At 52.3% G+C, this 22,362-nt stretch overlaps 3 protein-coding genes across 3 annotated transcripts; 1 reads left to right on the forward strand and 2 right to left on the reverse strand.

Annotated features, from left to right (window-relative positions):
• Positions 1–109: 109 nt before the first annotated feature.
• Positions 110–3,185, reverse strand: TGME49_252500 (polo kinase). The gene has a single exon (XM_002369317.2). It carries the CDS (start codon positions 2,758–2,760, stop codon positions 667–669), a length of 2,094 nt encoding a protein of 697 aa, XP_002369358.2. The 5' UTR covers positions 2,761–3,185; the 3' UTR covers positions 110–666.
• Positions 3,186–4,762: 1,577 nt separating this feature from the next.
• On the reverse strand, positions 4,763–11,907 carry TGME49_252510 (hypothetical protein; the record flags this gene model as incomplete). The annotated part of the gene is made up of 13 exons (XM_018780987.1): positions 4,763–4,813; positions 5,031–5,139; positions 5,465–5,699; positions 6,151–6,321; positions 6,802–6,964; positions 7,153–7,254; positions 7,742–7,795; positions 8,437–8,488; positions 8,699–8,827; positions 9,049–9,154; positions 9,472–10,137; positions 10,634–10,852; positions 11,784–11,907. The coding sequence occupies 13 exons, from the start codon at positions 11,905–11,907 to the stop codon at positions 4,763–4,765; spliced, it is 2,181 nt and encodes a 726-aa protein (XP_018638203.1).
• A 5,653-nt stretch (positions 11,908–17,560) lies between these two features.
• Positions 17,561–21,464, forward strand: TGME49_252620 (initiation factor, subunit 2 family protein; the record flags this gene model as incomplete). The annotated part of the gene is made up of 6 exons (XM_018780988.1): positions 17,561–18,155; positions 18,359–18,532; positions 19,105–19,266; positions 19,659–19,846; positions 20,191–20,314; positions 20,575–21,464. The coding sequence occupies 6 exons, from the start codon at positions 17,561–17,563 to the stop codon at positions 21,462–21,464; spliced, it is 2,133 nt and encodes a 710-aa protein (XP_018638202.1).
• Between the last annotated feature and the right edge of the window lie 898 nt (positions 21,465–22,362).

Raw genomic sequence — 22,362 nt, forward strand, 5'->3', positions numbered from 1 at the left:
TTTTGAAGGAGAATCCAGTAATCTCTCACCTTCAGTTTACACTATGATTCTATGAATGTTGATTACTCGGAAAAATGCTCCATTCATTTGTGCAGCTCCTGTCATCCTACGCTTAATATGGTCAGCAGCCCAGCTTTCTAAATTTGTCTACTCAGCCACAAGTTCGTTATAAATTGACATTTCTGCAAGACTTGGGAGCGGAGCGAGGGCAAGAGGACGCAGGTGAGAGGCACAACGAGAGAAGAGCGCGTTGACGAGCAGCAAACGAAAAAACTCTTTCCTGTTTGTGCTATTGGATGAATTGATCAACAACAATCAAAAATGTCGTCCTCCATAGAGGCCCCACACTGTGGAGCGTGTCCCGCGTGGTTGCGTGATACAGAAGCACGAGCTTGCAAAACAAACTCTCTCCACACACACCTTGTGTGCAACCCTTTCAATAGACACGTATTTGCGGATCAACATCGTACAAGTATGGAGGTTCGAGGAAAAGCATCAGGAGAGAACTGGCTAGAACAGTGACACGGACATCTCGGTGCACCTACGCTTTCGAATTTCAACACTGTGCAGGCACAAGGCACTCAAAGCTGGACCGAGTCAGATGCCCTGAATAGCGGGCAAGAACCTTCCGAGAACGAAACTGGGTTCGAAACATGTCAACCCCATCTAAGCCTGGGCGTCCGGTGGCCTCGATTGCTCTTCGAGTTTCTGGAAAACAGGATCCCGAAGAATCTCAGTCGGGAGTAACCTTTTGTGTGGGTCTTCCTGGAGCAGGCGACGAATCAATTGTCGCATTTCAACGGGCATGTTTTTAACGCAGCCAGTGAACACCAGATGCTTGACTGGACGTGTTGATGTGCCCGCTAAGCCAGATCGTTTCTTTGTCTGCAAATAAGGCGATGTTATGACAGGAGGCAGCACGATTTTCCCAGGTGTCTCGGGTGTCGGGGACAGACCAAACGGAAGACCCTCACACCAGAGCTGGTAGAGAATGCAACCAAGTTCCCAGGCATTCAGCGAAAATGTAAAAGCCGCATTTTCTGGGGGGGATAGCACCTCTGGGGGAGTGCAGCGAGGACTGTCTGTCGCGGAACTGGGGCTTCGATATGGGGCTCCTACTCGCGTCAGACTGCGGACTCTACCGAGGAACAGAGAGCCGTCTTGACACAAAAAAAAGCTCTTCGTTTGGAAGTCCCCATGCACAACCCCGTGGCTGTGAAGCAGTGCCGTGAGGCGGATAATCTGAATCGAAAAACTCACATTCGCGGCCAGGGTGCGTGCTGCCTCACCATCAGACACCTCAGCATTGCCCCGTCTCGCATCTCGGAACATTGCTCTGACAGCGTCCAACAGAGAACCTTGAGCTATTGGGAAAAGAAGATAGGTTGTGTAGAAGTTTGAGCCCGTTCCGCGTCTGTTCCAAAGCTTCTCCATTCCGTCTCCCTCGTATATCAACACGTCGGCGGGGACTAGAAACCGCAGGTTTCGATAAACTACAGCTGGAACTGTATGCGGTAGTAATTTTATCGCATGGGCTTCCTCGCTGATTGCGTCCCAAGGCGGTGGGGTTCCAGGGGAGCCAATGACATCCCGTGGAACCAGGAAAGCTTTCAAAGCCCATCTGTCGCCGGTATCAACTCGCGTTACCTCCACAACAATGCTCCTTGCACCCCCTCCTAAAACCTTCCCCATGCGTAAAGTGACACTTTTCCTTGAGATGTATGACTTGAACGAAATATCTTTATCGCGAGGAAAAGCTGCATCCACTGCAAACTCGAGCGAGGTGCGTCCCATTTGTTGCCTCCAGTCGGCCACCTGTCGAGCGACATGAGCCCCCAAAACGTTTACGCACTCCTGACCGGGCAGCTGTACTGGTGGTGTGGGAATTTTCTCTGTCATGGAATGAAGTTGCCGGAGCAGTCTGGCATATCCCGTGCGCAGCCTGCTCCTGACATGTCTGTATGCGCGGGATAATCGGTCGCTAATCCAATTCCTCAGCGTCCGACCAACTGGACCTGCTGGGTCTCTGCGTGTGCGAGGCTGGGGTGAGGTAGCAGCGCGCCGCCGATGAGGCGCTGCTCCATGCGCCTGGTGACTTGCAGAAGACGGAGAACTCTTCATCAGCCGGGAAGCTCTGTGCGGCCGGTTCACTGCTTGCTCCCGATCGGCTGTTGGCAGTTGTGCAGAGGCGCGGGGATTTGGGACACCAGAATGTTTCCGTGCACGGAAATATTGCGAAAGAGTCCTGCGCAGAGAACGCTTTGGTACCGGGGGAGGGGACATCCGAAAAAGAGCTTCTCGCTTCGGGGAACTTATCGGCTGCACGCGTGGAGTGCCTGAAGGAGTGCTCACTTGTGCAGAGTCCTGTGTGTCACCCTTTCCAGGCGAAAAGGGCGTTTCCTGCCATGGAGGCAAGCGCGACGGCAGCCCGCTTGCTTCGGGAAGTGGTGGTACATTCGGGCGACGTGCGGCCATCGCGGTCGGGGAAAGGGACTCTGGTTGCGTAGGCTGCATTTCCATCAACTCTATGGAGGCGTTGGAGCCACTGGACTCTCCAGTGGTCCTCTCATTTGGGGGGGAGCCATGAGGCGGCTTGGAATGCAGGAAAAAGAACGAAGGGGACACAGTTGCAGAATTGACAGGCGAGCTATGTGCTGAAGTGACCCACACTGCAGAATACATTCCAACTAGCGTCAGTCGCTGAACAGCTGACCCAGTGACAAAAGTACCGACATGGTATTTTGACCTCGAACGCCTCATGTTGGTCCTTCCCTCAAAAAGTTAAACAGACAATAACCCTGCTTCCAGCGCGGATCCACTTGAGATTGCCCCGGCAAAATGCGGGATTTTCTCGGCAAAGGCCCGGCTGTGGTCCTTAAGAGGAAGCTCTGACGAATCGAGCTTCTCCCTCAAGGAACGGATTTGCCAGTTGCGTGTCTGTCAATTCGGGCGAATCAGCGTTGTGCTTTCTGCCAGCAGTGCTCTCGCTCAACTGCGCGTACTAAACGGGGGCCTAGCAGGCGAGCGTCGTTGCCTGCAGCGCACAGTGCTACCGACTTACAGCTAGCGATACGTGACATCAGACATGCCTTGTCTTGGCAAGTGAGACAAATAGACCCACAACGACAGTTCGTTCCGTCACCCTGCGTCTGACGGCGCTAGCGTCTCAAGCGTCTTTGCTTGCCAGGGAATCTCACAGAACATCCTAGGTTTTGTCTGCTGCTTCACCTGGTTCAAGCCTACGGCGGGCGTTCGCAGGAGTTGTAAGCGCGACCTTGCGAACATCTCAGTGCGCACTCCTGGAAATTTGAGTCAATATGTTCTACCCCAAGCGCCCAGTCGAGGCGAACACTATGAGTTTCGTGTTTATTATTAGACGAGGCGCTCCTGCTATCCCGCTGGTTGCCTACGAACGTGAGAGTTTCGGTTGTCTTCGAGCGTCTGACAACCACGATGTTCCACGCATCGTGAAACAACAAACGTATGCACCAAACGCGTTTCGAATTCAGCAAAGCGAAAGAGCAAACTCTCGATGCAGCCGGTGACACCTACCGTCGGTATGTGGCGTCGCCTTTTCTTTACGCTGGTTTTTGTACGAAATAAAGGTGTTCCGACAGAAAAAGCTACGGGTGCGCGACCATACCCTACACCAAAGGAGTTCCAGTTTTCAGGGCCTTTCTGAGTGCCGCCAATTGTGGTGCTCAGACTGCTTAAGACAGCCTAAAGCGTTGGGTTTAAATACCATTTTCGTTCAATGCCGTGCACCAGATGGAAACTGCGCCCGAGACAGGCTGAATCAGTTTGCGCAGCAGTTATGTGGCCTGGTCTCAAAGTGAGAATTCCATATTTGTCAGAGAACGGTTTTGTCTGGAACGGACACAACCTCGGAGCGTCACATGCCCACATCTGAAGCAGTCCTCACACATCTCCCCACCTGCGGTCCTTGTGACCACCGTCCATTCTAAGAGGAACCCGGTCGACATCCTTTTGATCTCTGATTTCCGCAGATAGGGGGGAAAGCCTTCACGTTTTGCTTTTCATGTCTTATATCCAGAAACTGTATTTCTGCGACAATGAACCGCTCCGACCTCTCCTTTTTCGAACGACTCAACTCACAATTTCTATCCGGCTTAACTCGCCATGTATGTGTTTCTACGCCGAGAAATCTACGTGGCTTTGTGCTTACACTGCCCATGAATCACATCATCTACGTAAACAACAATGGACGTGTAGGTATGTTTTAACTCACTGCAGAGCACAATGTCTGCACATCTGCAGACATCTATAGTTAAATAGTTAGGGATGTCTCCAAGTTGTAGCAAGACGGCTGTTAGGCTGGTGTTTGTGGGTGGCACGAGTTCGTCTCTGCTTTGTCATAATAGGCCTTTTGGGCCTTTGGTTGCTGCGCATCCGTCCAGGCGTTTAAAGCAAAGTTCGTTCTAAAGCCCATAAAAAATTACACGCTCGGGTTTATAGGGAGTCTCTGTGGCGTGCGTGGAGTGCAAATCTGTCTCAGGAAGGTCTGTTTGAAAGTGTCTTCTCTCGGCTTCTTAACCCGCGTTTTCCTGTCGGACTCTTCTACAAACCGAACCGTTAAAAAGTGGAAAAAGGTCCTTCGCTGAGAGGAACCAGGGCACCCTGTATGCGCGGGGGGCTACCTGCCGCTGTCTTTACAAGATCGACAGGCTTCGCGACTTCGTTGTCTCAGCGAGATTGAATTGTGAAGAACAAAAATACGTGATACAATCTCAGAGCGAACGCCCTACCGAACAATCTTCTTCAGTGGCTTTGTGTTGACATTCGACGGAGTCGCCTGAACACATAAACCACAAAACAAGTCACTTCTCAAGTTCAGACAGGGTTACAAAGAATGCCTTACCTCACAACTCTATACATATATATATGTATAAATATCGGCATGCGTAGACATCCATATTTGCATGTGTATTTGTACATGCTGTTGGACACCCGTCACTCGGTCCCCTAAAAAGTTTCAAATATCCCTGGGTTCCGCTTGCGAAGCAGCTTACCATAATGACACGACCGTCTCCTGCAGTGGCCTTGGCAAAAGCGACATCTTTGATGTATTCGTGGACCTTGCGAATGGAATAAGCGAACAAGTCTCCACGCTTTACCGCTCTACAGAAAGCACACGAATAAGGAAAGAGTTTTCGTCCGTGGCTCCCTGTTTCTCTTCTCAAAGTGTCTCGTTTGTCGCGGTAACTCAAACCTCCATGCAGACGCTTACCTACAGCAGACAGCTGTCTCTACATGCCTCATGACATGGTCCCACCCGAGTGTCTGCTTGTCCTTACGCATGCACATCCAATTCCACGCATGCGTCTCTGATCTTACGAAAAAGATGTCCAGACGTGCGGTTCACTCCTCGGACCTTTCGGAGCTCTGTTTCCGATTTATGAATAGACACACGGGGGGAACAGGGGCGAGGGTTGGCGTGACTTACACAAAATCCCAGATGATGACGAGGTTGTTTGTAGACGTGACAATTGTCGACTCGGCCTCATCGAACTCTGCTTTTGTAAAGCTCAAGTCCTGCAAGTTGTAGAAAGCAATGTCTTCCAAGCGCAGGCGAAGAACAATCGGAGGTGGCTTCTGCTGCCCGAGAGCTGACACAAATCCCGTTTTTCCTGAGCTCGACAACTTCACGGGGAACAAAACCAAGTACTTCTGACACGTTCCTAAAAGCGAAAAGCCAAAACAAAACAGTCTCGGAGACGCGTGGGCAGAAACGCGTGAAGATCGGAAGAACATGTGAAGGCGTTTTCTCCCATGCGCCTCAGTCAAATTCCAGGCACACCGCCTCGTCGGAAAATAACACCAATACGGCTTTCCAATCCTCGTGAGGTCGATGCACAAACCTTCGTGAAAATACGTGTCTATGGATATGGATGGATCTCAACGCTTCTCTTCGCGCGTGTACCCACACCTGCACACCGGTACTCACGGACGTACACACGCGTACGCAGACAAAAGCGTCTTACGCATGCATTCTTATCCAGAGCACCACCAGAGAAAAGACAGCGTCCCGCGCCGGTCTTAAGATGCATGCCCGAGCATAAAGATATACTAACAGACACAGACAGTGAGACAGTGAGACAGAGGTGCAACTGTGAAGCGCGACTTGCTTACCTAGAACCCAAGACCCGTCTCGGAGCGCGCAGACATGCAACAGCGGGTCGCCGAGGCCTTTGAGGTGTGTCTTGGCTCTTTTGTACTTTCCGTCTGCGTTCACGCCCCCGTCGTATAAACGGATATCTCCAACGGCATTTCCCGTGGCAATGTGACCACCCGCGTCCGTTGCTGTGAAAAACAGAGGCAAGCCACCAACAAGCGACACTCCAACGCAGCTAGCACACACACCTAAACACTCCCAGAATCAATCGCTTGCACTCGTCGATCTCGTTGCTGGCTGCTTCCTTCAGCCACAAAGCCCAGAACCCCACACACATCACAAAACATGCACATACGTACGTATATATATATATATATATTTATATATATATATATATATATATATATATGTTTGCGTGATGTATCCGGATGCATGTACGCATGCCGACCTACACCTCGATGAGGATGCAAGTGGAAATGCACACATCCACATGTTTGTATCGGTAAACAGAGGCATCTAAATGGACGGATGCGACTTACACGTTAAAGCAAACATCCATATAAATAGATATATACATATATTTTTACAGATATATAGATGCGCATATCTGTGTACAGACAAAAATGTGTGCACGCCTATGTGTGCGTCGTTGTGAAGGAGCGGGGTACCTCCGCAAGTGAAGTTGACTTTGGATGCATAAGAGATGGTGTGCGTCCTGGCTTTTTGCGCCGCTCGAGTGTCCATGCAAAAGACAGCTTGAGGGTTGTAGGCGACGAACGTTTGATCGTGCGTGAGGCTGCCGTCTTTCTTCGACGGCATGACCCCGCCGATCTGCAGACACAGGCGCAGCAAAAATGCAGTCGGACTCCACTGGACACAGCCGGTCGACGAGAAGGAAGGCAGGTCCTCTTGTTCAAATGCGCAGCTTCGGGAGCGACACGGCAAGCAGCCTTCAAAGCGCGGCGTTTGCCTCTCCATTGCGGGGTCTCTCTGCTTGGCTCTTTCGCGGCTGCACTCACACTCATGTGGTCGGCATCCCATGTCTGGACAATTTGCTCTCGCTCAATGTCCATCATGTAGACGTTGTCTCTTCCTTCGTCGACGAGGATCATTTTCCTTTCCTACAGAGACCCACAGAGACGAAAGGCAACAACTGCCATCTGACCTAGCTGGAAGCGTCGTGCACTGGATCGCGCCGCGACGGCTGAAACATGGAACCTCAATTCCGCGTCCCACCTGAACTCCACTACGCCGACGAAAGCGTTGCTACACCCGGAAAAGGAAGGCAGACAGTCTTGAGCTTCTCGATGGAGGACACACACCTCTTGAGCGAGAAACAGTATGACGTGGAGAAGCAAACGAAGTAACCCGACGGAACAGGACGAAACCCTTATAGAGATAAAGGGACGCGTTTGTGCAACTGGTCGCACCCTGATCTATATTTTCTTCTTTTTTCTAGTTACACACGCTTCTATTGTGTGCATCCACGCGCAGAGACGCCTGTATACACAGACCGCTGGCAGCCTCACCGAGCAGAAAAACATGAGTCGGGGGAAAAAGCCATCCCTAAGAAACATAACCCACAGTTAGAAGGTTTCGTCCTCTTACCCCATCGTGAAGCAGAGCTGTCGCTGGGTTGACGTGAAGCTTCTTGAAGTCAAACTGTGTGCGAGTAAACCAACATACAGTATCGATAACTCTACGTCTATACGGTTGAGTGGAACCACAAACGCACGTGAGAACATGCAGACTTCTCCGAATGGCGCATGTCCGTCGCCCCAAAGAATGAAAGACAGACAGGCAGACAAGAAACCTGCAGCCAGGTCTCGGCACAGACATGCATGCTGCACACGCGATACATCAAGATCGATCACGAGGGATGGTAGGAACGAGGCTGTGGCGCGGCACATCGAAGAAAAAGGCATCAGGCGATGAGGCTCGCTGAGACGCTTGTTCCGCCCCTGGAGGACAGAAAGGACGCAGGAGTCACACGAAAGCGCCTTCTGTGCAGCAAAGGCGTGAGAGAGGAAAAAAAAGGTAGAAAAGTGAAGCGCTGGAAAGCCTGAGTGAGAAGGGCGCGAGCTGGGCAGAAGGCAGACTGCTTTGTGGGGTCGGAGACAGCGAGGAAAACGCTGAAAAACGCGGTGCGATTCAACACGATGGAAGCAAGACAAAGTCCTGTTGAAGATGGCCTCTCGTAAACAGCATCCGCCGTCTGCCTTCGCTGCATTGACCGAGCATCTTTGCTCCTCCGCCACGGCTCGGTCTGTCTGCGTATGCATCATCTGTGTACTCCTTCTCACCTTGGAATCGTCGACAGTCGCGACAACGCGAGTCTTTCCGAACTCATCGAATCTGTAAAAACCAGGACATCACCACGGATCCAGGCCGGGGCACCGTCGGAGAGACCAAGCAGAGAGAGTTGAAGAGTCAAAAGAAACGCGTGACTGCCAAGGCCTCTGTTGTGCAGAGAGCGTCGGAGCTCGCCCCCCTAACCGCAAACCACGACAGCGGTAAGCTGACACAGAGGCGAAGGTGCAGGTCGAGGGAAGGCGCGAAACTTACGCGAGAACCTGGACGTCGTTCTTCCGGTGTCGAGACGCCTGGCCGGTCTGTCGGAAAACGAAAGTGCGGTCCTTGCCGACATTCATCTGTTTGTAGAGCATCGCATCGGGGCACTTGGCCCACACGTCGCTGAGAAGGGAGACAGGCGCATAAGAGAACCCAGCGAGGCGAGAGTGAGGGCGACTGCCACAAGTGCAAGCTGGCGAGAAGAAGACCAAGCATGGATTTGGGGTCTCAAGCACACAGAACGCCGTGCAGACGCGACACCCGAGAGGCGAAGCCGAGAAACACAAAAGACAGCTATCGGAGGTCGAGAGACGCGACCGAGCTGCACCTCTGGACCTTCTCACCGAGTGGGGTCGCGCTGAACGAGAGGGAGGCTTGTCTCTGTCTCCTCATCGGTCGCCTCTTCTGACTGAGCGTCACCCCATTCCACTTCGAGGTCTTCTTCGTGGGCTGCAGGCAGGCAAAAACCGCCAGCGACGTCCTGTCAGGCTTTCACCCCAAGCAGACGCTCGCCAAAAACAGGGAGAAAAAAGCTGAGAAACATCTGCGGGGAAGCCGAACTCGAAGAGGTTGCCGAATAGCGCAGAGAGGGAAGCTCAAAGGGGAAAAACGCAAAGCGAAACGCTCAAGGAGAGAAGGGCAGGGGCTGCACCGGAGACGAAGAGCGCAGTCGGGCGGAGAGCTACAGCGTAAGATTCAGAGCCACAGAGAGAGCTGCGCCCCAAAAGAACACGAAAGCACAGAATCACAGAGTTCGGAAGACTCGCCTTTGACCGTTCTGTCAAAAGCGTCGCTTTCGTATCCGAAGGACGCCTCCATGGCCTGGACGGTGTGGAGAGCGGCATCGTCGATGCGTGCGCCTTCCGCAGCTTCCATCATGACCTTTTGGAGGAGGAGAAAAAAGTTCTTGCTATCTCCACTGTCTCCCTTCGGGTCCGCGTCTTTCAAACGCAACTCGAACAGCTGCTTCTCGCCCTCCTCTTCGCTGTCTTCCTCGGCGTCCGCAAAACGTGTGCCAGGCCCCCACCACTGAATCTGTTTCTTCTCCGAGTCCATTGTGATGAACTCATCGTAGGAAAGGGACAGTTGCCACTGCGCGTTGCCGGCGCTCTCGGCGGTTTCTCCCGCGGATGTGCTCGAGTTCTCAGCTCCTTCCGTCGCGGGCTTCGGGCCCCCTGTGCCTGTCTCCTTCCCCGCAGCGTCTCGAATCAAGAGAAAACCTTCAAGCGTGTGGGGTCGCTGCACCACGCAACAGACCACGCAGCTCGACAGAGGCTGCCATTTCTTCTCCAGACGCCGGTACGCCGACAGCGAGCCTTCAATCGAAAGCAGCTTTTCTGCGTCTGCGCACAAATTCTGAATCAAGACCTTCTCGAACAACCACGCGTAGTCATCCCGCTCAAACAGCAGGCCATACTCGTCTCCCAAATCGTCTGAGGAACACACAAACAATCACATGTTCACCTCGAGAACGATGCACAGCTGCACATATTTCGACACACAGAGATAGATAGAGATAGATGCAGATACATGCAGGTAGCAGGTCGACGTACGTAGGAAGCGTTTCAAAGTCCCTGACTCGTGTGAACGTCTCAGCACATCGGAAGGACTGCAAAGACAACTGTGTGTTGCATTGGCACTTGGATGCTGTGTTCGGACTGAAGGTCGGAGAGGCCCTGGGAGCCTCGAGATTCGAGTCGTCCCCGGGGAAACCCTCGGGAGCATTCGCCGAGGAAGCAATGTCCTCTGGGAGACAGAACGTCAACATGTTGAGTAGATGTATATGCGGTATCCCCTGGATCGAGAATCGTAGACAAGGTCGCTGGTGTCTCGCCAGTGCAATGTTTCTGGGCTAGCGAGTGCGGCCCGTCTGCATGCATCCTCAAGGCGTCAGTTCCTCAGTCGGATTCGTATTTTCACGTTTGTTACCTCCTTTCGATTTGCCACTGGCCACCATCCACTGAAACATTTCAGGTTGATGGTGGCGGACGCGGCGAATTAGAGGGCAGGGGAAGCGTTCTTCGCTCTCGCGTCCGTCCTCAGACTCCCCGCGAATCACCAATACACGTTCCCCCTCATCCTCGAAGGAAAGCGTAGCAGAGACGAAAAGCTCCGTCGCCTCTGTCCCGCGCACGAAGTAAAGGCTGACTGAGAGAAGAAGGCAGAGAAAGAGAAGCTCGCAGAAGCAGAACGTGAAGCGGACGACACGCACAGCAAAAGACGACAGAAGGGAAGAATGGCTGGAAAACATCTATCGGTCGTTAGAAACACACACAACTATATACATATATACATATACATACACACATATATATATATATATATATATGTATGCATGTATATGTATGTATATATTTTTATATATATGTATATATATTTGCATGTATATGTGCAGGAACGTTTTTGTAGGTGATGCCTCGTACATTTTTGGTTTCTAACGTGCGCAAGGACCTTTGTGCTTCGAAGGATTTCCGGGTTCCCTCGAGTGTTCAAATCCCCTTCAGATGCATCGAATGCACCTGCTAGCGTGCGTACGCGATGAGGAAACAGAGGGTACAGTCACCGCCTTCGGCGAATGTGTTCTACACCATGGGGGCGTACACGAGTCTGCGCTGCTACTGTCATTAGAAACCTCCGTTCTCGACTACCAAGACGCCGAATGAAACCAGGATTGAGGCAGACAGATGGGAGAGCATGAGGTGAGAGACACAAAGGAAAGTGCCAGCAAGAATGCGAACGAAAGCGATGAGTCGGGAAAGGTCCGGAGTGGCGCAGACCTCCGAACTTTGGCGCAGGCGTCCCGCTGCCTCTCAACGAACGCGAACTGCTGAGGACACCGCGAGTCCTCTTGCCAAGTCAGACACGACTGGCCAAGCGCGTGCCCTAAACGTGAGCAAGGTTACCTCGCATGGCAAGAAGTGTAGGAATGCTCACAGCCACTAGCCCAGACAAGGTGTCTGTTCCTTCGCAAAGGTTTGCTTCTTTATAAAAGGAAAACCGTGTAGAGGGTGGGACACACAGAACACCGTTGAGTGCACCACGCGTTCACGGGTTCGTCTCCAATTCGTTTCTAGGTTACCTCGGGCGTTTCCCAGATCGGAACTGCCGGAGAGAGGCCGTCTTGGGCTTCCCACAGTCGTCCGCGCCTCCTCGGCAGTCCCCGCTGTGGAGCGCCAGAGGCCGCTGATGATTCCGCTGAACATGGCGGCCGTTGGCGAACTGAGAGAGAAACGGGAACCCGCAACATGAACTAAGGCCACAGTCAATGCATGCAACCGACTGCGCCAAGGCAGGGATGCTTACGCGCACATGCGCTGCCGCAGACGTCAGTCGGACCTATTAAAGACCAGAGCCGCACCACGCTGTGTAATTATCGCAGTAAAAGGAGGTATCATCTTTTGACAACAGGCCCGCCGCCCAGAACACTCGAACTCAAATCGACTAAACAGACGCTTTGTAGACCTGGTATGCAAAAAGTTCTGGTGAACGCACAGGGACACACACTGGACCATCCAGAGAGTCACGTGTTTCGCTGTCGCTCGCGGGCGCTGTGGCAGACGGTCTGAAGACAGAAGAAGAGGACTCGCGTACTGGAGGCAAGGAAAAAAAAACGACTACACAGCCATGTGGTATGAACAGAGAAGTGAAAAGAGCGCTATATCTGTGCCAGACAATGCCCCCGTCGTCAGAAAATCACGCAGAGGAGCTGCCCCCAGCTAAGAGGCATCCGGGTGTTCGTGCTACATAGCCACAGTGGGAGCTCCACATCGATCGTTCAGCTGCCACTCGAAGTGCCACGAAAATGAAGAAAGGACGAGACAGAGCAGAAGAAGAGCGAAGAGCAAAGACAACTAAGGATGCATAATATCGGATCTTGTTTTTAAGAAAGCTAAGACAGGGGCCGTGGTTGGTGCAAGGGATCAGCTCTGCCTGGAGTCGAAAAAGAAGCAACCCGACTGTCACTCGTGATAGTGCTGCGGCTGAAGGGGACGAAAAATAAAGAGTGAAACAACTCACAGCGACTAGCCAGAACGAGGAGAGACCTGGACAGACGACAAACCGAGACTCTGCTCTTTTAAACGAGGAAACCAGCAACCGACGCGCAGGTGAAACTTGCGACGTGTCAGTCCGATTTGGAAAGACACAAGGTTGGAGGTCACCGGAGAATCCCCTAGGCGGACCAGCGAAATGGAAACGAGTGAACGTAAAGAAAGGGGAAACGCTGGCGTGTGCGTGACCAGGCTAGTTTCCTCGTCCCTGTTACCCCAATGAATTGTGCGGGCTATTTGAAACTCGAGGGACCCTGGACGCTTGAGCAAAGAACCTCTCTGCAGTACAGACGCAAGGGGAGAAAAGGAGCGTTTACTTTCTCTTCTCGGGTACAAGTAGGGGCAATGAAGTACGAAACACGCCAGTCAGAAGAGAATTGAGAAGGCAAAGAAAGACAGGCGTTTCGGTGTGTCGACAACCTGACGAAAACAGCGAGTGCTGCGGAAGGAGCGAACATGTGGAAGAAGACGTATTCGTGTCAGTGTCACGGATGAAAAACCAAAAGGCACACCCAAAAAACACTAAGACAGCCACTCGAGTCGATTGCGCTGCGACTGGCTTTCCACGTTTGGTTTTTTTCTACCCGGTAGTTCTCGAGACACTGCGCGTATCGACGCGCGTCTCGTCCATCGAAAAGACGAGCTGCCTCACTCGCATCAAGGCTGGCGCATCTGCCTTACTTCTTTGCTCCCGAGGTAGGGAGAGAGACATATGACAGAAGGTAGGTGGAGACAAAACACCACAGTTTTTCGCATCGGACGAGACCCGAAAGGAATAGCAGCGGAGATAAACGGAATGGCTCAGCACCGGGGTGAGGCGGAGGTGCGGCGCTGCAGAAAGCTGGAGCAGGATGAAGCTCTCAGCCAGCAAGCAAGTTCGGAGTCAAGCAACGGAACGCGAGTAGAGGGAGTCTTCCTCTCCACAAACACAATAGTGACAAATACAAAACCCCCATGGATCTGTAAGGGCGGCTACGACGTATCTGTTGGCCGTCAAGCGGAAAAAAAAATCCTGATGGTTAATGGAATAATGGCCACCGAAATCCGGTGCATCTTCAAGTGCGCACGGTACAGAGTCGCAGTCCCCCATTTTTTCAATAGCGTAACCCGGCGGTATCCATCATCCACTGCTGTTCACGCCGTCGGTCGAGATAGCCATTTCCCCTGGAAAGGCGGGCAATGCGTCTGGAAGGTACTCCCCCTTCGAGGAAGGAAAAACCAATGCTGAAAGACTGGCAACCCCCCATGGGTTTCGTATGTTCTCGGACACGGGTGATAAACAACCATGTACCAGGCATTGAATGTAATCAATGGGTTACAACACTAGTCACCTGAGCAGTGATCTACTATCCCTCCATAGCCGACACCAGCCTGAGCAATGGTCTACATCGTTGTAATGACGACAGCGTCTGGTGAAGTTGAGTCATATACACAGAATCACAGCCTCTTTGGTAATGTGTAGTAACACTCCTTCGATATACTGGTTATACTTCCTTCGTTGTGGAGTTAGGGGACAGCTGTTCTTTCCTTTACGAAACTCTGTGAAGCCTGACTACAGCGCTCCTAGCTCCGGCAGCAACAACACATCCTCGACGGTCAGCCGTAACACAACGGACCGTGTGACAAGGAAATTATCTTGAAGATGAACAGTTATCTGGACTCAATGTCCGTTTTCCGTCGAGGCTGACGCAGATTGTCACCGGAGCTCGAGTGCCATCGTGAACACGCATCGTGACACACAGATTTTCCCGTGTCACACGGCCTACTCTGAACACAGTGCAATCTTATTCGCACTGCCGGTCATGTCAAGGAAGATAGAAAGGCGAGGGAGTCTCACACGTATGAACTGACGAAGTGAAGGGGGGCGTGAGGGGTGCTCTGGGGTCAGACAACAACCATCCTGCGTTTGCAGCGTTCGAGAAGTGTCAGGTATCAGCGCAACCAGGCTCCCTCAAAGCTACCTCCACACACTTGCGTCAGCCCCTGCCTGTGGCACGAGCTCATCACAGCGACAGCCTAGCAACGTAATGCAGGTGTGTTTGTGTCACTGTCCAAGCGCCACCCTCATGCTTCATACTCCCCCTGCACCTGCGCATTGGACAATGGAACAAAAAAATAGTCCTTACTGGCTTATTGAAACTAACATTTTCTAGCCTCTAGTGTGGGTCAACTGGTTCACTTATGCAGTGATTATCGGAAGCCTAAGCCACTCGTCTTGCTGTTGACCTCGCCAGTACTAGATCTCTATGCGTGTAGCCAACGCATGCAGGTGCTCGCACTTCTCAGCCAATGAGGACACGACCGTTACGCAACTCGGCGGACACGTACTTCTGCAACTGCACGGATGTACAAATATGTTGCGATCCACGACTCTATAGCTCAAACAGAACATGCAGACACAGTGGCATACCTCGATGAATATCATACTAGTTTTGAGATGTAAACCCAATTCTTTGGCGCTGCCGTACGACACATCCCTACCGGAGTGTTGAATCAGTATAAGCGTGCTCGGCATCAGTATACACAGGCAACTTTGATTGGTGCAGCTTTAGCGTGTGCCGAATTTCCACATTCATCACCCCGCGACGCACTAGCATGCGCGTGGCCCAGCGTGGTGAACCTGTTCTTAATGTTTTCGCCGATTCATCGCCCAATCGTTTCGACGAAGCAGCGGAACAGCTAAGCCGTGCTGATGCTCAGGCGTCGTTTTAGTTCTTTCCTGTGGTTTGTCTTACTGCATTATACTCTAAATGGTGTCAGCGCCTGTCCCCTGCCGGCTGAGGTCCCCTAATAGGTGACCTTCGAGTGCTCACTTTTATCCACGCGGTAGATTTCTTGGTAAAAGCACAGGCCTGGATCTTTTCCCCGGCGCAAGAATGTGTGCGAAAGCAACATGGGTGGCACAGCTATAGGAAGACCTTGTGACGCTGATCTTCTCAATCCCACGTCACGAAAATAACTTAAGGTATCAATTAGCACCTTTCCATATCCGCTTGTCCGCCACTTTTATTGCTACCGAGGCCAACATTGATGAATTCGTAGATCCTGCATCACTGCGCGTTAAGGCGCCCGTGAACTTGGCACATAAACGGATCCGAAGTGTTGCTGACGCTATTTGAATGGTAGAACGTAAATACATCAACATTCCACGCACACCAACGAGCGATTTGCGTGGACCATTCACACCTCCGCATGCTCCCCAATTCAGAGAATGACTTCAATGCAAAGGAGCTGTTGCCACGCGTTCCTTCTACTGGTCAGACAACCAGCTGACCCTGTGCCTGTCTTGGCGCATTTCAAACGCCATGCTTACAGGCCAGCGAGGTAGACGCGTCTCTGCAGTCCCGTGCGCCGGGAACGTTTGCAGACAGTGCGTGCGCGGGCGTGGCAATCAAGGATGTCCACGGGTTTCCTGTGATGGACTCGTGCAGTGTGTCTATGCGACAATCGTCTACATGATAATCGGCTTCGTTTTCGTCGCAAAACGTGAGGGCAGCTGCACGTGCAGACGTTGTATCTGCCCGTGATATCTTCACCACTTGTCATGCGGCGGAATTACGATGATGTAGCAGAGGGTCTCAATGTTACCTGGAAAAAATGAAGCACTGTTCAGCTCAAGTAGTTCAAGTCTTCACAAGCCCCAGAGCAGTTCGGGCATGAGTCCCTTTCCGTGAGGCAGAACCTTTGGACATGTGAGTTTCTCGACAGCCAAGAAACGGTCTCTGGTGAAACAAACTGGGATCTTACTATTTAGTTGACAGCGCCGTACAGGCATTTGAGAGAGGGTTTCGTTACCTGCTCACCTGGCGAGACCGCCTCCGCGATTCCTCTTCCTTAAGAAGAGCGGGCACGCGCTAAAAGTAGTGTGTCACGTAGGATACCACAGCCACACAGCCGCACAGCCCCGAATCCTAACGATGTTTGGTCTGAGCATTACCCCTGCGGTGTGGCTAGGAAGCATCGTCTATCTGAACCACTAAAGAAATTGTCTGTCTTTTTCTCGGTTCGCCCAAGAGGATGTGGCGAGCCGTCTCTGTACCACCGCCGCGCATGCACCGAGTCGCTGGCGGAAGTCTAACAGTTGCTTTCCTGGGCCGGCTCACCTTTACAGCCGTTCGCCTTCAACCAGATCCCGTGATTACTCCACTTTTTCCGTGTGAGAGTGTCTGCGGCGAGTTTCTTTCGTGAAGTCCTCTAGCACATTTCTGCGTTTTCTGGAACAGCCTTGCTACCGCTCGCGGGCCTGGGGGCTACCAGAGACAAGGCCCGTTGCTGCCACTGTGCTGATTCGTCGCGGCTATTTCGCTGAGATTCTGTGCTTTCCGTGCTCCAATGTTTCCTAATGCGTCGATATCCTTTCGAATTCTTGTCTTTTTACCACCTGCCGCATGCGCCGTGCTCTGCAGTTCCCACAAAGCGGTAGATTCCACCTTTCGATGCTAATCCGTGCTGGCCCCTCTGTAGGCATGGGCATGTCCATCCAGAAGACACAGTCAGCTGCCAGAACTGTGGAGAAATTTCATGGTGTTTCCTCCGACTTTTCTGAAGACGAAGTGGGAGGTGTTGCTTCAAAACGGACACGCATCTTCACGCGCTCTCTCTCCGGAGATGGCGAGCGAATCTTGCGTACCTAGTTGTGTGGCTCGACCCTCCCCAAAAGTCTCAAGATAGGGCACCTGTTGGTGTTTTCCCTTTTGTCAGTGAGTCCCTGGAGACAGCTTGTATGCGGTCCTGAGGAACTCCGCAGCTCTACGTTTTCCCCTCGATTTTTCAACGGTGTCCTGAGCAGCATTCATCGTTAGGGAGCATGCTGACCGACGGCATTCTTCCCCCGTCAGGGCGGGGGAGTGCCCACGGCGACCAGACCCCCGAGCCTGTCTCCATGTCTCCTTCCTCTTCATCCGTCATTAGCACTGCTCCTTGCTCGTCTTTCTCTTGTTCTCCTCATTCTGTCGTCAGCTTGTCCTCTGCTGCCTCGTCTGCACCGGGGAAGGTCCACCACGTGGTACAGTCTCGTCGAAAGTCTGACAAGTCGATTGGTGCCGGTGAAGCCCAGAGTTTGGCTTCTTCCCACCCACTTTCGCCTGCGGGCGGAGGAGCGGGAGGACCCTCAACGATCCCAGTGGCTTCTCCGAGCGGCTCTCAGGGGGGTCATGGACCTTCTGGGCAAGGCGCCACTCTTCCGCCTTCTCCTGGAGGAGGTGGAACAAGCCACCACGGAGCTATGGGCGGGTCTGGACGGCGACAAGAGAGCAACAAAGCCGTCGCTGTCGGCTCGGGCAACAATGTACAGTGTCACAGCCACTTGCGATTCCTTAGTCACTTGCCCCCCTATGACCGGTCGGTCATCCCCATGTGCTCCTTCACAGCTGAAGGAGTGCCGATTCTCAAACGGCAACAAAGTAAGACCGCTGACCACGATACACTGTCGTCATCGGTCTTTTTACCGTGCGTGCGTAAAATGTAGCAACATGTGGGTGGATGTAATGGGTCGGAACCGTTCGTGTACGCAGAGACAATGACGTTGTCCACCGATAGCTTGCTTCGAGAAGCCGTTATCTGAGGTGTGTGTGTGTCTGGTGCTTGTTTGCGCGTTCTGGGCCAGAAGGTCGGAGACAGAAGTGCGTCAACAAACGCGACGAACAGGTGTCTCTACAGACTCGCGTGGTCATGGATTTTCAGCAGGACCAGGTCCACCCCGCAGTCATTCGCATCGGCCTTCAAATGGGGAAGAGGCGCGTGACAGGCACAAATGCACGGACGGTCGCCATGCTGACGGGTGAGCGTGTTGGCTTGACGGTGAGCTCTAGGTTTTGTACAATATTGAGAGTATATCTTGGGCTTCTGCCTGACTTGGGTGCGGGCTGTCAAACCGTATCGATGGTTTCTGTAGAGACTCTTGGACTGAACTGCGCATACAAGTGAAAGGAGCTGTGACACAGGGTGTGTGCCGCGTGCTTCGTAAGAGCACGAAGGTGGTTTTTCAAAGCTGTATGGACTAGGGAGCAGCGAAACACATATGACTTCGATACCTCTGCTCAGATGCATTCGCTTTTTGATGGTTCAGTCTGGGCGTTAAAACGCCTTGCCTTGTATTGGCGTGCAAGTCCGTAGGCCGCAGCCGTTTTTCAGGTTCCTATGTCCATGCAGATCCATTTTTGTATGCGGACAGATGATTCGTTTTCATCCGTCTACGGGCCGTATGAGCTTCAGCTATGTGGCAAAGGTATCACGTCGATGTCTGCCTTCTTCACCGATTGGTTGCATGTCCGTACGTCTCGTCTCTCCGGACGGAGACGTCTGCGCGCAAAACAACTTTGTTGAAGGCGGAACGAGTGTGTTGGCGTGCAGCCTTTGAGCGGTTTATTGAGGATTACTGTCCTCCGCCGTACGAAGCAATTGACAAGCATTTGAAGATCGCTCTGGATCGACAAATCAATTTCATCACGCACTGTCGGCCTCACAGTCTCTCAATGGGTGGAGCTATCCGTTGGTTGAAGAAGAGACTCTCCAGTAAGCTCTAGCACTTCTTCCTTTGCTTCTGAAGCGAGGTTCAAATGCATGCGTAGATGTGGACAAATGCATAGGTGTACTGTCTTTTAGGCGCAGGCGTCGGCGGGTGGACACACACTTGTCAGACATGGTTAGCATGCCAGAGCCGCTGTCGAGTGCAAACGCCTCTGCTGTGTTATGCTCGATATTGGCAAATTGAACGTGTATGTCAGTGCACTGCTCTATGCATGACGGCTGACGCAAAACCGTAGTATTTGTGTATGCAGGGATACAAGCGCAGAGTCTAGAAACATGCTTCAACCAGTAGTCTTCGCCTAGACGCGTCTGTGCATGTGTAGAAATGTCTCTCTGAAGTGCATTTCTGCCTTCTCTCGGTGTCTGCGCGCTGGCAGGTTACGCCACCATGCCCCTGCAAGAAACAAAGGTCTCTCTTTGTTCGGAGATTTCCACTTTCATCAGTCAGAGGATTCTAGCGGCTACCTGCGCCGTCGCGGATGTTTTTCAAGAGCAACTGGCCGAGGACGGGGACTGTCTTCTCGTCTACGGAAAGTCAACTGCCGTGGTTAGAGCTGTTCTGCAGGTGAGACACATTTTCACAAAGATGTCATTGCACAGAGACTGATTCACGTAGGAACACTTACGGGGTATCTCGAAGTTTGACAGGGATCGGCTTGGTGTCCGTGGGCTCTTCTTGCCACTACAAAAAGACAGGTGTGCTGATAGAAACGCTGGTGCATAGTCTGATAGTGTTGTCGAGACGTGGCACTGGGCAAGAGGGAAAACGGCAGTTGAAAGCACACAGGAATGTAAAGGTGTGGTGAATGCGTCTTCCACAGTCTTTCCCGTCGTTTTTCGTGACTGTTTCGTGACCGAAGTGGGGACTGCTCCACGCTTGTTTTATGCCGTTTCCTAAACTTTTTCCAGGCAAAACAAAGAGGCCGCCGGTTCACCGTTGTTGTCGTCGACTCTCACCCCCATCTCGTCGGTCAAGGAACCGCGAGGTTGTTTGCGGCTGCCGGTATTGAGGTTACCTACACTCTGATAAATGGTACGTATGCCTATGTATGGACAGATGTTTATCCATCTAATAGGTACCTGCGTCCACACGAATCTGTGTGTGTACCAAGAGAGTCCTTCCTATGCGCCTCCTTGCCTTCTACCCTGTACTGCAATACGTGGATGAACAGCTGTGCTTGTACCCATCCGCAAGCGGACGCGTGATTTCCACTTCTCCGTAGGTCGTGTTCATGTCAGCATCTTCGTTGAGACTGGTGTTCTCTGTTTGTGGCGTGGCTGTTTCTGCTACAGGTTTGTCATATCATATGGAAGATGTGACGAAGGTGGTTTTGGGAGCAGCAGCCGTGCTGGCAAATGCAGCGGTAGTGAATCGAGCAGGTGCAGCACTGGTGGCGATGGTCGGCAAGAGATACGCGAAACCGATTTTCGTTCTATGTGAAAGCTACAAGTTGTTCGACCGCATTGTGTTTGATTCATGTTCATTTAATGAGTTAGATGATCCAGAGTTAGTCTGGACGACGCCGGCGAGTTATTCTTCATCTGCGCGTGAACGTAAGGCGGGAGGCAGTGATTCTCGCTTCGCCGACAGTACCCGTCAGTATCCCCGTCTCTCCCTTCTCATGCCGACTTCGCCTCCCCTTCCAGGGTATCCTCTCATTCGAGCTCCCTGTGCCTCGGAGTCACGCAGATCACATGTCAGTGGCGGACCAAGTGCGACATCTACAGGGGTTTGTGCGGAGTCTCCGGTTACATCGCAGCTTTCCTCATCGACCTTGGCCAATGGTCCTGTATCAAGACAGCAAAATGGACAAGCTGAGTACTCCTCCGGCCACGCGGGAGGAAAGCCGGATGGACAGCACATCGCACCGACACCGTGTGGCAGCAGCCAGCCTTGCGTCGCTTCCCCGTGTGGCGGAGACGAAGAATCAGAGTTAAGGAGCTCAAGCAGAAGCAAAATGTCACGGGGAGGTGGAGCAGAAAGCGTACATCCTGTTACTGGTCGACAAGCAGAAGGCGGAAACTTACCAGCCTCCGAAGTTTGTGTCATGAATCTCTGTTATGATGTAACGCCTGCTCAGTTTGTCGACTTTGTTGTTATTGAAGACGGCGTTTATCCTGCTTCCAATGTGCCTGCTCTCGTTCGCGGGGCTGGCCGAGTTGGCGGGGTTGCGGGGGACTAGGTGGAGAGAGGCCAAGCAACGAACAGTTCGAAGAAGATAGGCGGACGAACAAGAAGAAAGAAAACATAGAAGGTGTCTTTTGCGAATAACAACATTGCTAGGATAATCGAGGAAATGGTCGAGTTCCTGATCACGGTTGTGGGCGGGTTTGATGGCGGTGTCACGGCGGGTCGCGCCTGGAGATCAGATCTGAGAAAGACCACGAGACTCGTCACTGTTTAGGCGAGTCACCTCGAAGAGCTTGGTCCATGAAACGAGCGAGTTAGCGGGTGATGCCGGCTTCTTTACATCTGGTTCCTTTTTAGATGGGCGTTACGATCGTGGACGTGGAAAGCATATAAAAGCAAACGACGCTGAGGTCTTTTCAAGAATTGTAGGTTGAGAAAACAATGATTGTGATCGGTGCCCTTGTGTGTCACAGACATTATAAGAGTTCATTGTATCGCAGGACCAGTGTGCGAAGGGGATCACGCAGTGAGTCATTTTGCCTTCTGGTTTCCCTGTCCTTGTCTTTGTTATTTGGGCGCGACGGTTTCTGTTGTTTCCTGCTGCTTGTCGGTGGCGAACGCTGTTTTGCAAGCCGTGCATGCGCATTCGGCTCGTAAATATATGCTGTATAGCGGCAGCGACGAGAAGATGCTTACTTCTGATCACGAACATGCGAATGGACGGAACCAAAGGTTTCGTTTGGGTAGAGCAAGGTGGACGGCCCCGATGAAAATGCCAATTGGGGTACTCCTTCAGAGGTGTCATGAAGGGGTGAAGGTACCACTGATGGGAGCTTGCTACCTTTCGAAGACAGACACCGAGCTGTCACGCTCAGTGCATGTTAGAGATGTCTCAAAAACGTCCGTTACAAAGGTAACACCTCGTCACTGACAAGGCAAGCCTCTTCGCT

This window comes from Toxoplasma gondii, chromosome III (assembly GCF_000006565.2).
Source record: "Toxoplasma gondii ME49 chromosome III, whole genome shotgun sequence".
NCBI classification, from domain to species: Eukaryota; Apicomplexa; class Conoidasida; order Eucoccidiorida; family Sarcocystidae; genus Toxoplasma; species Toxoplasma gondii.